Below are 14,773 nucleotides of genomic sequence, written 5' to 3'. Positions count from 1 at the left end.
GGAGTCAATGCCCGCAAGACCATGGGAACCCCGTAAATCAAGTTTGACATGCAACATTTCCTGGTGCATAGCACGAGGTGGTCTACAAAGTTCCAGTAGGCCTAATTGTGCACCGAGAGTAGTTTACGAATTATTTCATTCTTGCAGCACACTCACTCCCAGTTTTATAGTAATTCATAATGTAAAACTAATTATGATTGTGTAGAAATAGCACATAGAAGGCATTTGATGTCAGTCGCTTGGTATGATGCGAGTTCTTGGTGGCTAAAATTCCTGTTGACTGTCCCTTTAAACAGGAGAAAGAAAAAAGCTTCTGAACCGGCTTTTGCGCGTGCGTAGCAATATAATGGTCGTCGAGGCAATACTGGAGTATAGAGCGCATTCCTAAAGAACAATAGGTAAATAAAGTTACATTCTTCACCATTTTCATTTGACAAATGCCTTGAATAATTTCGTGTGTTCTTGAAGCGGCTCGTGGAAATATTTCCTGATTGGAATGATAGGAGTCGCTTGTTACAATGTAGAAAATAAGCCATGAAATTATTTGATACAAATCATCCGCTTGTCAGCAAGCTAACCGTTAGCAAGACAAGCGTCAATCTCAGATATCCATGACACACATAGGCAGCTATAATAATAATAGAAGATTACATCATGTATTTGATATCGCAGTCAATATAACTTGTTTTAATTGTTCTAAAATAAAGGTTGAACAATTTTACATCCGGTGCCGCTTTCCAGGAGACCGTCAGAGCTGGCGCGTACGGCGCTGTGTTTATTACATTTGTGTTGGTCTTTTAGGCTCTTTCCGTCATGGCAGTAACATTCCTGTCACCCTGGTTAGCTTCGGGTCATTCGGTTTTTAGCCACGGATGTCTGAAATTCACAGCACACTGCTTGTGACGGCCATTTCCGTTGGGCGGTTGTCAGGGCAGGACTTAAATGGGAATAATAGTGGACATTGACGCTCTATGGGAAAAGTGGCCTAAACACCCAGTGGAAATGATGGCCTACTTTCTAGTTTGGATATGTAGAGTTCTGTAAATATCTGAACCAACTGTTGTATGACTCCGCTGTTGACCCGTTTCTGCTCATTAAAGTTGGTAACTGTTTTTGGTGAATTGTTTTTCTATCAACAGACACTGTCACCCATCCCAAACAGACCAGAAGTAGTCATGGGGAGTGGTAAGTGGGGAAGGGCCTTGTTTAAACTCCATAACATGGTTTACCCAGGAAAATACAAATGTTAGCCGACTCTCCCTTAAGTGAGTCTAATCAGGCATTCCTGGGGCGTATAAACACAATATGGTTCCTGTCCACAGCCTCTGGTCTGATCCCAGATCAGCTTAACAGAGGGTTGCTCTGTCCGCCTGTCTTGATTCCAAGAGCTAGTTTCCCTTATGCTGGCCATGGTTGGCCTTTCTAATCAAAGAAGCTTTTGTTTTATACAGAAATGTAGTTTGTAGGCATTTCCTTCTTTTTCTAATTTCTTTGTGTCAACCTCTGCCTCTTTTTCTCTTTGTCTCTCTATCCCGAGTGGCAAGGTGTTCTAAGACACTATGTCAGTACTAGAGGCGTCACTACAGACACCCTGGTTCGAATCCAGACTGTATCACAACGGACCGTCTCTCTTCCTGTCCCCCTCTCTCGCGCTCTCTCTTCCTGTCCCCCTCTCTCGCGCTCTCTCTTCCTGTCTCGCGCTCTCTCTTCCTGTCCCCCTCTCTCGCGCTCTCTCTTCCTGTCCCCCTCTCGCTCGCTCTCTCTTCCTGTCCCCCTCTCTCGCGCTCGCTCTCTCTTCCTGTCCCCCTCTCTCACGCTCGCTCTCTCTTCCTGTCCCCCTCTCTCGCGCTCGCTCTCTTCCTGTCCCCCTCTCTCGCGCTCGCTCTCTCTTCCTGTCCCCCTCTCTCGCGCTCGCTCTCTCTTCCTGTCCCCCTCTCTCGCGCTCGCTCTCTCTTCCTGTCCCCCTCTCTCGCGCTCGCTCTCTCTTCCTGTCCCCCTCTCTCGCTCTCTCTTCCTGTCCCCCTCTCTCGCTCTCTCTTCCTGTCCCCCTCTCTCGCTCTCTCTTCCTGTCCCCCTCTCTCGCTCTCTCTTCCTGTCCCCCTCTCTCGCTCTCTCTTCCTGTCCCCCTCTCTCGCTCTCTCTTCCTGTCCCCCTCTCTCGCTCTCTCTTCCTGTCCCCCTCTCTCGCTCTCTCTTCCTGTCCCCCTCGCTCGCTCTCTCTTCCTGTCCCCCTCGCTCGCGCTCGCTCGCTCTTCCTGTCTCGCGCTCGCTCGCTCTTCCTGTCCCCCTCTCTCGCGCTCGCTCTCTCTTCCTGTCCCCCTCTCTCGCGCTCTCTCTCTCTTCCTGTCCCCCTCTCTCGTGCTCTCTCTGCTCTCCCTTCATCTCTCTCTGACAGTGTTCTTGCCGTCGGACCTCGCCAACACAGTGCTGAGGCGTTTGCGCAGGGACAACGGCTACCTGTTAGAGGAGATCCGTCAGGGCAACATCCAGAGAGAGTGCAGAGAGGAGATCTGCACCTACGAGGAAGCCAGGGAGGCCTTTGAGAACGATGAGAAAACTGTGAGTGAGACGCACGCAGCCAAGGTTGGGGTCAATTTCAATTCAGGAAGTAAATGATAAGCATTAAGGACAATTTGAATGTTTGACTACCTTGTTGCCTTTCTAAATTGAAATGGAATTGACCCCAACCCGTATGCAACACACACAGTGCTCTTTGTTGTTGCCTTTGCTCCCTTATTGAGAGAGACACACATTCTCACTCTATCAAAAACACTTGTAGTCCTACTCCAGTGTGCTGGCCAGTGGAATGTTCCTGTTTTTCAGGAAGGGATGATGGTCAGCAAGAAGAGCAGCTGACTCCCTGAGAAAGAGAGCGAGCTGCTCAGTAGGGAGAGGATCATTACAAGAACTATTGTCAGGGGTGGGAAGGCACAGTCAGTCACGCAGAGGCATGTAGTACATACGGACAGCTGTGTGTGTGTTTTCTGGAGCTTGACATTCAGAACATTGCAGATGGAAATGGCATTTCTTTAACATTCCATGTTCCAGTGAAATCTTGATTATCTGTTACGTTCATTTCTTTGTTATATTCTTCAACATATAACTCAATGCCCCCTGAGTTTATTCTAAGCGGATAATTCTGACGGTGTATCTCTCTGATTGGCTGCAGCAACGGTTCTGGGAGGAGTATGTGCGGGAGAGCAGTGGCGGGCAGCAGTTGGAGGGCAGAGTCCACTCCCTCTACCTGATCCTCCCCTTGCTCCTGGTGCTCCTGATCTCCGGCGTGGCCATCACTGTGTGGCGCTGCCACTCCCGCAAGCGCTCGGAACGCAACCCCGCCCTGGGCCACTCCCACCGGGACCCTACCCTATCGTTGGTCTCCATGGACCGGTGGGGGCGGGACCTCCACGACCACTCGGAGCTCAGCGTCAACAGCAGCCCCGCCGACCCGGGCTCGGAGGTCACGCCGGCGAGGGGAGGCAGAGGAGACCCGCCCCCGTCTTACGACGAGGCGGTCGGGCACACAGATGTGCACATAGAGACAGAGCCGCCTCCTCAATATGAGGACATCATTGGCCATGGGAAGTGAAGTGACCCCCCCCCCACCCCCTGTCTCAACCGGCCCCCATCCAGCTAGATCAAGGGTGTCAAACTCATTCCATGGAGGGCCGTCTGTCTGCTGATGTTTGTTTTTTTTCTTCTCAATTCAGACCAGCTGAGGGGAGGTACTAACTAATCAATGACCTTCATTCGTCAGTCAGGTCCAAGGGAGGAGGGAAAACCTCGGTGGAAGGGAGGAGGGAAAACCTCGGTGGCAGGGAGGAGGGAAAACCTCGGTGGCAGGGAGGAGGGAAAACCTTGGTGGAATAAGTTTGACACATGAGCTTAGATCCTCCTGCCCGGTCTCACCCTCCTGCTCACCTCCCTCTAACTGTTATGTTACTACACTAACACAGAGATGTTGGATGCAATAACGTTGATTCTTGCACTGACCATCGGATAGGGGTGGAGTGATGGTGAAGATGATACCAAATGTTTGATTTTGCTATACCCAAATGTACAGTTATTTAACCATACTGCCATACATCAGTGATGTTATGAGTACGCTGGAGGTTTGGGGCTTGATGAATGGTGTAAAGTAAAAAAAGAACTGTTCTGATTTCCATACTTCTAAAAAAGGAGAGAAATGTATCAAATCTGATAACTAAAGTTATTTTCAAAACATGAACATTTAAAAAGTATTATTTCAAGCTGTGCTTTCTGATCTGTGTGTGTGTATGTATGTATATGTATGTATATGTGTGTATGTATGTATATGTGTGTGTATGTATGTGTATGTATATATGTATGTGTGTATATGTGTATATGTATATGTGTGTATATGTATGTATATGTGTATATATATATATATATATTGTGTGTATTTTGTTTTGAATGTTTGGGGAGTGAATTGTGATTTTTTTTTTTTTGTAATTTGTACACATAGACTTGGATGGATCTATCCCAGCGTCATATGAATTAGTCAGGGACAGTCAATATTCTTAGACCATATTCCCTAAGGGTGCATCCCAAATGTTACCCTATTCCCTATGTAGTGTACTAATTTTGACTCGTCCATATGGGTATTAGTGCACTAAATAGGGCATAGTGTCTCTGTGTGGCACTATGGGAGCTGTGCTGGCATGGAGCGCAGCGTGACCTGCGAGGGGACAGGAAGCTACAGACAATTATCCATTTTCTCTCTTTGGGCTACATACAGTATTAAATGTCACTACGCACAGTGTATGTGTGTGAGAGCGCATTTTTCTTTTACTGCGGATATCAGCACCGACTACATTGATAATAATGGTGTGAATAACATGAGGTGTGTGACTGAAGGCACTTTGTGTTGTGGCAGTTGGTTTGGTTCTATTCAGCACTACCAATAATGTCGTCAGCTTTTGGGCGACTGTATATTTTACATGCCAATTATGCAGCTGGGGGACTAAATGTAGACATCCTAAACACTAAATATCTGTGTAATATTCATTATTATTAGTGATATTGATACATGTAATATGACGGTGGCCCTGTAAACACTTATTTCTTGAGACAATGTAGTTTGACCGGGGTTCAATCTTATCCGCGTTGACATTTTAACAGTAATTTCCGATTGTGCCGACATTGCAACGTGTACTGTTAATGCGATCTCAGCAAACGGTGGGAACATTGCCTTTGGGGCGGCAGGGTAGCCTAGTGGTTAGAGCGTTGGACTAGTAACCGGAAGGTTGCAAGTTCAAACCCCCGAGTTGACGAGGTACAAATCTGTCGTTCTGCCCCTGAACAGGCAGTTAACCCACTGTTCCTAGGCTGTCATTGAAAATAAGAATTTGTTCTTAACTGACTTGCCTGGTTAAATAAAGGTAAAATAAAATAAAAAGGCGTATTGTGGACAGCACTCTACGTATTGAAGTACGGCCTTTGTCTGCACAACAATGTTTACACCGTAATTGTGCCGTGTCTCTACAAAAATAATCACACAGCGTTGAGATCTTTTTGCGTTGCATCACAACCATTGTGCCAAATGTGTTATACATCAGTTGTAGGACTTGAGTGTGCACGGGGCCTGTGTAATCTGTACACTGCAGATGTATTTTGTTGACCTGTGGAACTGCAGCACTTATCTCTATGCTATATGACCTGTGATTGGGATGTGCTGGTTGAGGTAGACATTTTGGTTGGGTTTATGGCCCTGTCCAGAAATGGCCCCTACCCTTTTAATCAGGGCTCAGGAGAGAGAACAGGGTTGGAGTGAGAACCTACAGGAGGGTAGCTCTCCAGGAACAGGGTTGGAGTGAAAACCTACAGGAGGGTAGCTCTCCAGGTTGACAGATAAGTTTACTTCATTTCATGCAATTCTATTCATTTTGCCATGGGGTAGTTTAACAGCAAATGTTCTGCAATTTGGCACATTTTGCATTAGGGTGGAGAGATTTTTTGTTGTAGCAGTTTTTAATATCTGATTGAGATTAACAAAATCAATAGGGGCCCCCGGTTTATAATTTTACCATAATAAAAGGTTTAGATAGCTGGCCACTAAAACAAGCTATCTAAAAATGTTTAGCTGACATGAGCTAATTGAATGACTTGACATAAGAGAAACTGCTGATGCACATCCACATTTGGAAATTGCAATTTGTGTATTCTATTCTAACTCTCAACAGTAGTAAGTTGATACCCTGACAGTTCCTATTATTATTATTATTATTATATTATTGATCTGATGGCCTTCGAAAGGGTGGCCGTCAGTTGCCCAGCCCCATGCTAAAGCAATATGGTGATAGTTCCACCTTTCCCTCTGATAGGCTAAGTGGAATAGTTGCTATTTTGCTTACATCTGTCCAATCATTTCAGATCTTTTAAGTGTACACATAGGTGGTAGAAGATGAGTTTCTGGACATGACCTATTATTGTACTGTTACCTTTTGAAATTCTGTTTTTACAATGCCTTAAGCAAATACATTCATGTAAATATATGGTAAACCTTTGGATATGTACTGAGCTTGAATTAATTTGTAATAAAATACTTTCAAATGTGTGGAGCCATGTTCTGTAAGTGCCTCCAAATTGATCCAACACTTTCCTTGTAGTTTTAAAATAAAGCATGCCGTGAGTACCATCTTTATCCATTCTGTGGATATCTCTATTTAAAAAAGCTGTTTAAATAATCTTAACTATATATGTAGCGATTCCTTAACCATGCCTAAATAGACCTGACCACTGTTTGCTTCGTGTGAATTCACCCCTGGTTCTAACATGGCTGTGTTTACACAGGCAGCCCAATTATTCTATTTTTTCCACTAATGGGTCTTTGGACCAATCACGTCAGATCTTGTCTTTTTCAGAGCTGGACTTGTCAGGAATCATTTCACTATAAGGTCTAAACCTGTTGTATTCAGCATTTCACTATAATGTCTAAACCTGTTGTATTCGGCATTTCACTATAAGGTCTAAACCTGTTGTATTCAGCATTTCACTGTATTTGGCATGTGACAATTTTTCTTATTGGTCAAAAGACTAATTTGTGTCGTTTACATTTTTTTTGTTAAACAGGCTGCCCAACTAGCTTCTTTAAGTATGTAACCAAACAATCCTGGTGCCCTCCCCCTTTCTAGCTCACCAGACTAGATCCTTAGTTAGAGAACAGAAGATCACAGGCTCCAATCTTGACGATGCACTTTCTCATAGAACTTGTATTAATAAATTCTGTTGGTGGATGACATGACAGATAGGATATTAAAACATCTTTAATTATGTTTACATCAATGGCGTAGCCCACAAACCCCGAGGGGTTCAGATCCACTTTCTCTTGTACACATTCTTCTTGTACACATTCAGCACGAACAGACGGAAGAAAACAGTTTGAAACTCAAAATGAGAAGAGTTTTTCCTCCCATCTGTTTGGTGCCTAGACTGCCTGGTGAACACAACCAGAGGGCACTGAGAGACAAACATCCTGGGTTAGGGCTAACAACCAGAGGGCACTGAGAGACAAAACAGATGAAGCAATCGATCCAAAAAGGAAAAGACATCCATGATAAAGCAATTCAGGCAGTGGTAACAAGGCTTATCTGACAGACATTATTAAAACAAAGTGTAAAAGCAATAAGAGAGTTTTTCCAGTGAACACTATAGCTAATAGTATCTGTGAAGAGTTTGCAGTTGAGTTGACCAATGAGAAAAAGCAATGATCTGCAGTCGAAAGGGGACGGACACCTGTTCCAGTCATCAACAGGCCGAGTCAGGATGTTATTGCCATGTTAATGTCCGTGTCAGACCCACTCCTTGGGGTTTTGTAACACCTCCAGCATATCGGCCTCCAGGGTGCCTTTAGGAGGCTCATGCATGTACTCCCACCTGGGGAGAGAGAATACTGTCAGCATGAATGAGAGACCTGGGACTGCAGATAGAAATGCCATGCGCCAAGCTGGATGCGTTGACTCCACAGGCCCGTCTCTGGTTGATACAATAGGACCCACCATACAGACATACTGAGCACCGTCTCCTTGACTCAACAGGAAGCCAGCTCTCATTTCCTTTCAAATTAATCTGTTTTAGGGATGTTTTAACGTTTCTCACCCTGGCAGCGGTGCACTATGTTTCCTAATTGGAACAATAAAGAAATTGATTATATGATTGGTAGATTGACACCAGCATTTCCCTCTCTGAACCGGTGACGATTAATCAGGGAGGGAAGATCACAAAGCTGATGTGATTCCTATTCTCATGTCTGTTCAACAACACACACACCTTCCTGTAGACAGTAGCACACCCCACATACAGTCCTCACCAGCCCAGTACCCAATCACCAGTGCTATCAGCAGCACGGCCGTGTGATGTCACAGAACTCACTTGGCTGTGAGAGGCAAGGACATGAGGATGCTCTCGATCCTGGAGCCTGGCGTGGCCAGTCCAAACTTCACCCCTCTGTCATACACCAGGTTAAACTCCACATACCTGAAAACACTCACAAGTTACAGACAGAAGACAGGCATGATTGTGAGAATTCACACAAGATGTGTATTTATTAAATGGCACACACAGACAGCCCTCTCATCTGTACCCACCTTCCTCTTCGCACCTGCTGCCAGTCCTTCTCCTCTGGGCTGAAGGGGTCATTAAGGTGTTTCTGGACAATGGGCAGGTAACAGGGCACCACGGTGTGGGCACAGCTCTTAACGAAGCTGAACGCCTCCTCCTGGCTGGGAGAGTCCAGGTCGTCAAAGAAGATGCCACCGATTCCCCGCGTCTCGCCACGATGGGGGATGTAGAAGTACCGGTCACACCTACAGAGCAGCATACCAGGAGGAGTGTTTTAGATGAACTAAGCTTGAGGAAACATGTTCTGTTGCATGTTATGGTCGCACTACTTGTACCTGCCTGCAGGTATATTGTTTTGGAACTTAGATTCAGCAGGCTTTAAATAAAGTGTTTCCCATGTTATTCATATTTACAGTCCCTGCAAAACTGCATAACAACTGGTACAGTGCATTCCTTTTACAGATATTTAACCCATCAGAGTCTAAGCCGGGGAGTGGTGGGGGGGTTCTACTAAACTATATGGAATAGTTTTAAGAAGATCATACCAAGGATCATTTAGCTATTTGATTTAGAATTTTAAGACCCCTTGAAGGATCCCAAAAATACTGCTATACTGCTATTAGCCCATACAAACGCATTGAATAACATATTCGTTACATAGAACAACCAAGTCCCACAAAAATATCAAAATGAAGTATGTTCTGATGCGTCTCTCCAATATTTGAGAGATATAATTAGGAAACGTTTCTTTAAAAAAAATGTTATTTTTTTTACATGCATTTAACCCCATATTTTTGGCACTAAACTGTCTCCATATATACTTTTCAACTGGTACCGGGGGACCTTCAGATGAGTCTTGTGAGGCCTGTGGGTGTCCTAGAGGAAAATAACCGACATGTACCGTTAGCTTCATTAAATAGTACCTGCAAAACACCAGTCTCAACGTCAACAGTGAAGAGGCGACTGCAGGATGCTGGCCTTCTAGGTAGAGTTCCTCTGTCCAGTGTCTGTGTTCTTTAGCCTATATTTTCTTTTTAATTGGCCAGTCAGAGATGTAGCTTTTTCTTTCTAAAACTCTGCCTAGAAGGCCAGCATCCCGGAGTCACCTCTTCAGTGTTGACGTTGAGACTGGTGTTTTGTAGGTACTATTTAATGAAGCTGCCAGTTGAGGACTTGTGAGGCATCCGTTTCTCAATCTAGACACTAATGTACTTGTCCTCTTACTCAGTTGTGCACCGGGGCGTCCCACTCCTCTTTCTATTCTGGTTAGGGCCAGTTTGCGCTGTTCTGTGAAGGGAGTAGTACACAGCGTTGTACGAGATCTTCAGATTCTTGGCAATTTCTCGCATGGAATAGCCTTCATTTCTCAGAACAAGAATAAACTGACGAGTTTCAGAAAAAAGTCCTTTGTTTCCACACAGGAGTGATGGTTGCTGATAATGGGCCTCTGACACCTATGTAGATATTCCATATTCCAGCTACAAATAGTCATTTACAACATTAACAAATGTCTACACTGTATTTATGATCAATTTGATGTTATTTTAATGGACAAATTTTTTTTGCTTTTCTTTAAAAAACAAGGACATTTCTAAGTGACCCCAAACTTTTCAACGGTAGTGTACATGTCCTTGAGACTCTAACCTTTGTACAGAGGGGTGTAGCCCAAACGGTTCATATTAGTGTGTAGCCCAAACGGTACAGACAGAAGTCGGCAGATCGGCTGTACCGACTTTAGACAAGTCTCCTGACACTTGTGGAGGTCGTAGAGCAAAGGTCGTGAAAGTCTCGTCTTTCCATAGAGATGTCGTAATGGTTTGTAGGCCAAACTGTTCGGATGTTACAGACGATTTTGTGAGAAGACTGATTTTCGGGATGTCTCATGGTCTGACAAACACCACTCTAGCTCTGTCACAGTGTTACATAGGCAGAGGATAGAGACGCATCCAATGCAAAAAAAACAACATCTCTATAGCTAAAACTGACAGATTATTATGGGGATTTTTGTATTATGCTAATTCGATTTCCTTGCGGGCTTCGACCTCGGGGTGGAAAGATGGTAGAAATGTGGAGCTACTAGTTTCAATTAGAGGTCAACCAATTAGGATTTTTCAACACTGATACCGATACCGACTATTGGAGGACCAAAAAAAGCAGATACCGATTAATCGGCCGATTTTTTACATTTATTTGTAATAATGACAATTACAACAATACTGAATGAACACTTATTTTAACTTAATATAATACATCAATAAAAATCAATTTAGCCTCAAATAAATAATTAAACATGTTCAATTTGGTTTAAATAATGCAAAAACAAAGTGTTGGAGAAGAAAGTAAAAGTGCAATATGTGCCATGTAAAAAAGCTAACGTTTAAGTTCTTTGCTCAGAACATGAGAACATATGAAAGCTGGTGGTTCCTTTTAACATGAGACTTTAATATTCCAAGGTAAGCGGTTTTAGGTTGTAGTTAATATAGTATTTATAGGACTATTTCTCTATACCATTTGTATTTCATATACCTTTGACTATTGGATGTTCTTATAGGCACTATAGTATTGCCAGTGTAACAGTATAGCTTCCGTCCCTCTCCTCGCCCCTACCTGGGCTCGAACCAGGAACACATCGACAACAGCCACCCTCGAAGCATCGTTACCCATCGCTCCACAAAAGCCGCGGCCCTTGCAGAGCAAGGGGAACAACTTCTCCAAGTCTCAGAGCGAGTGACGTTTGAAACGCTAATCAGTGTCCAAAAATACCGATTTCCGATTGTTATAAAAACTTGAAATCGGCCCTAATTAATCGGCCATTCCAATTAATCGGTCGACCTCTAGTTTCAATGACTCTAGACAGAGGTAGTTATAATAATGTTATTACACTAAATGAAAATGCAACCAAAAGTTATTTAAAAATACAACTACTGAAAAAAAATGACATAACTGAATGTTTAAAATGCAGAGCCTATAGGAAGCCACACAACACTGACACACAAAGATGAACAGTACCCACGCTCACTCACAATGTAATTTTATATCTAGATACCACTGAACAAACAGTCTTCTTATCACTGCGGAACAGTAGAGACCCACCCAGTGTAGTCACTCACTCACACACACACACACACACTTTTCACATTGTGTCACAGATACGTGTCGTACCACTTCTTGAAGTCGGGGTAGTACTGAGGGTGATGTTTGTCACAGGCCTCCTTCAGACTGTTGTGAAAGTGAGCACCATCCTCCTTATTGACATAGGTAGGAGTCAGGTCTGTACCCCCACCAAACCACCACTGTTTAGTACCTGGGGGGGGGGGGGGGGGAGAAAAGAAAGAGACAATAGTGATCATTCATTATGTCAGCTCTGACTATTGAATGGTATAAGGTCATAGGTCACAGCCTCACCGTCTCCTTCTTCTATCTCAAAGTATCTGTAGTTGAAGTGCACTGTGGGAATGTGGGGGTTCGTGGGGTGGATGACGGAGCTCACCCCCATGGCACAGAACGGCAGCTTGCCTGGGAGAGGACAAAACAATACAATGAAATAGAATTCAATTAATCTTAACCATAGTCCGACTAAAGGATCCAATCCTGACTCCTTTAACACATTTTGTTATCAGAATGGCCCTCTCTGGTCTCGGGTGAACCACGTAGCATGAGGTGACACACTATACTGCAAGACAACACACAGTTCTGCTGTAGTTTATGAGGTTGATATGAACGGTGAGGGTTTTATACTCACCATCTTTTCCTTTGAGGACCTTCCCTCTGCTGCGCATCTGCTTGGCGGCCTCCTCGGTCAGGTTCCCAAACACCACGGACACGTTGACCCCCGCCTTCTCAAACACCCTCCCATCCTGCAGCACACAGCTGATGCCCCCGCCACCTGAAAGACAGACGGATCAACCGACCAATGGACGAACAGAGACAGAAACAGACAGGCATGGACAATCATATAGGCAGCACAGAGACAGACAGGCAGACGTTATGTTATTATACTAAAGAAAGGCCCAAAACCCCAAGCACTTTGCTATATTGTCATACCAATACTGGCATGGGTTCACAGTGTGGCTGTGGCTGGTTACTAGACCTATCTGGACTAAGGACAGGGTGGACAACCTTCGGATTAGTTTTTGTACATTCATTGAACACTTCTATGTTTTGCTTGTGTCATTGTGAATGTGCCAGGGTTGATAGTTGCCAGATAGGCCTAAGTAAGATTATACACTGGATTTAGGTAGAGGTTGACTGACTAGTCTATCCATGGGCGCGCATCGGCACGTGCCAAAGGGGAGATACTTGCCTTCTTTCCGTTCCCATCGGTCTACTTTGAACTTGCCGCCGTCCACCTCCTCGAGCGCTCTGCAGAACTCCGCCTGCGTCTCCATGATCAGCATCTCCATCCTCGTGCACATCTCTTCTTTCCTCTGCTGCAGAACTTTGACATCGGTACACGGCGGAGACATGAATGTCTTGCATTTCTCCGCTATCTCCGTGTCCTCCTCCTCGGTTTTGGGGATCACCGATGCCATTTCAGCTCGCTGAAAGTGAGTAGCGCTGGCCACAAACCCCGCCACTGTCGCTGCTGCTCCAGCTACAAGCACTGCGCCTCTCCTGGTTCGCCCGGGTGCAGTTCTGCCTGCTGTCCCGAGGGACATGAACCGCACTCCAGTAGAGTTGGGAACCCATCTCACTCTCGGAAGCGAAGTTAACCTGCGGACTGAAGTTTTAAGGAAGACAGAAAGGTGCGAGTCGACTCTGGAAGCTCCCTTTGAATAAGGAATCAAACATTGTCTCACGGTGGTTTGCGCCGTTCTGTTTATGGAATAAAGAACGATGGTAGACATGAGTAGTAAATGATCTAGCTATCGTCTCAGTGTAAAAGGTACAAATTGGTAGACATCTAGCAAAAACGGAAAAATACTATCACAAGTTGACAGACGTGCAGGCAGACAGGTCCGGGGGTGGGGGTGTACTTGCTTTGAACCGAGCGATGAAGCATGGGGAATGTTGTTTCCCGATGAGACGTTGCAGGCTTGTTTAACTGATAGTGAATTGCAGCAAACAGCAAGACCCACAAGCCAGTGCTTTTCTGTAGGCGTGTCTTTATTAACCAGAACGTGACAAGCGACCCGTTGCTCTCTGTCAAGATAAGAGTGATTGGCCCATAATGACTGATGGATTTCTTTTCTTATTCCTGTAAAGCATGAAGAAAATTCTGCCATCTGCATTTTTTCTCTCACACAAATCGTAGATTACAATGATCAGAAAAAGGATTGCTATGTGCCCCAACTTATTTTAAAGGGTGTACAATATAAAAGCTGCCCCATTATGCACACGAAAGGAAGTGTGTGTGTGTCTGTGTGTGTGTGTGTGGGTTGGTTCTTCTATCCTTGTGGTGGACCTACAAACCTCACAAGGACAGTAAAACATGGAACATTCTCCCTTGTGGGGACACGTCTCCATGAGGACAAATGTTATTTGACGTTTAGGGGTTAGGTTTATGGTTAGGGTTGGAATTCGGATAAGAGGTGGGTTAGGGTTACAGGCTTGGGAAAATAGGATTTCAAATGGAAATTAATTTTAGATGCCTATAAGAATAGAATAACAAAACGTATTTGTGTGTGTGCCTGTTTTCTGGTTTAAGCATGTGCCTGTTGTCTTAATTATCTATGACAAAAGCAATATTAAACCCTAATTAGTTACGCCAGGGAGAGGAAGAAGCAGAGGAGATGATCTGGACAGGTGTTCTGGCTGAATCACGAACATGTAGGCCGGTAAAACAAAGACAGACAGAGTCCATAGAAGAGGATATAATACATACGTGTTTTATTTTTATTCTCGGTGAGTTTATTTAGATGGGATTGTATTTGCACATTCTCTATTGCATACATAGCTCTTCGATTGGCGTTATTAGGCTGTTTACTCGTGGACCATAGAAACCAGACTGCGTCTGACTGCTTGTCACATCATGTTATCCTTTTGTATCCACAGGATTTTACAAGATGCAATACATCTAACAGTAACTCCGATCCCAGTTAAGACAGTACATCTCACAATGTGGTCCCATAATGTAATGCAAACTGCAGCTGTAGCAGGCTGAAGTGTTTCTCCTGCGCTATACATCATTCGGCCAGTGGAGGGCCACGGTGCGGCGTAGTGTTTCTCCTGCGCTATGCATCATTCGGCCAGGA

General features: G+C 44.6%; 2 protein-coding genes across 2 annotated transcripts; one reads left to right on the top strand and one right to left on the bottom strand.

The window, feature by feature from the left end:
* Nucleotides 1-275: 275 nt before the first annotated feature.
* LOC109888578 (transmembrane gamma-carboxyglutamic acid protein 1-like) lies at nucleotides 276-6,580 on the top strand. Its single transcript, XM_020479735.2, has 4 exons — nucleotides 276-398; nucleotides 1,140-1,185; nucleotides 2,395-2,558; nucleotides 3,169-6,580. The coding sequence occupies exons 2-4, from the start codon at nucleotides 1,176-1,178 to the stop codon at nucleotides 3,586-3,588; spliced, it is 594 nt and encodes a 197-aa protein (XP_020335324.2). The 5' UTR covers nucleotides 276-398; nucleotides 1,140-1,175; the 3' UTR covers nucleotides 3,589-6,580.
* A 687-nt stretch (nucleotides 6,581-7,267) lies between these two features.
* cpox (coproporphyrinogen oxidase) lies at nucleotides 7,268-13,663 on the bottom strand. The gene is made up of 7 exons (XM_020480184.2): nucleotides 12,883-13,663; nucleotides 12,322-12,465; nucleotides 11,985-12,095; nucleotides 11,742-11,883; nucleotides 8,606-8,824; nucleotides 8,391-8,495; nucleotides 7,268-7,895 (listed from the first exon to the last, which is right to left on the bottom strand). Exons 1-7 carry the CDS (start codon nucleotides 13,424-13,426, stop codon nucleotides 7,811-7,813), a joined length of 1,350 nt encoding a protein of 449 aa, XP_020335773.1. The 5' UTR covers nucleotides 13,427-13,663; the 3' UTR covers nucleotides 7,268-7,810.
* Nucleotides 13,664-14,773: the final 1,110 nt, after the last annotated feature.

The sequence above is a fragment of the Oncorhynchus kisutch genome, linkage group LG4, assembly GCF_002021735.2.
Source record: "Oncorhynchus kisutch isolate 150728-3 linkage group LG4, Okis_V2, whole genome shotgun sequence".
In the NCBI taxonomy this organism is placed as follows: Eukaryota; Metazoa; Chordata; class Actinopteri; order Salmoniformes; family Salmonidae; genus Oncorhynchus; species Oncorhynchus kisutch.
Note: the sequence above shows the minus strand (reverse complement) of the source record. Positions and strands in the feature narration are given on the sequence as shown.

What these genes read in the sequence shown, in the direction of transcription:
- LOC109888578 (XM_020479735.2), top strand. An exon ending in TTGAGAACGATGAGAAAACT is followed by an intron (nt 2,559 to 3,168) that starts GTGAGTGAGACG and finishes GATTGGCTGCAG; the next exon opens with CAACGGTTCTGGGAGGAGTA.
- cpox (XM_020480184.2), bottom strand. Translation starts at nt 13,426, where the DNA reads ATGTCTACCATCGTTCTTTATTCCATAAACAGAACGGCGCAAACCACC. An exon ending in TGAGATAGAAGAAGGAGACG is followed by an intron (nt 11,884 to 11,984) that starts GTGAGGCTGTGA and finishes CCCCCCCCCCAG; the next exon opens with GTACTAAACAGTGGTGGTTT. An exon ending in TCCTTGCCTCTCACAGCCAA is followed by an intron (nt 7,896 to 8,390) that starts GTGAGTTCTGTG and finishes CTCTCTCCCCAG; the next exon opens with GTGGGAGTACATGCATGAGC.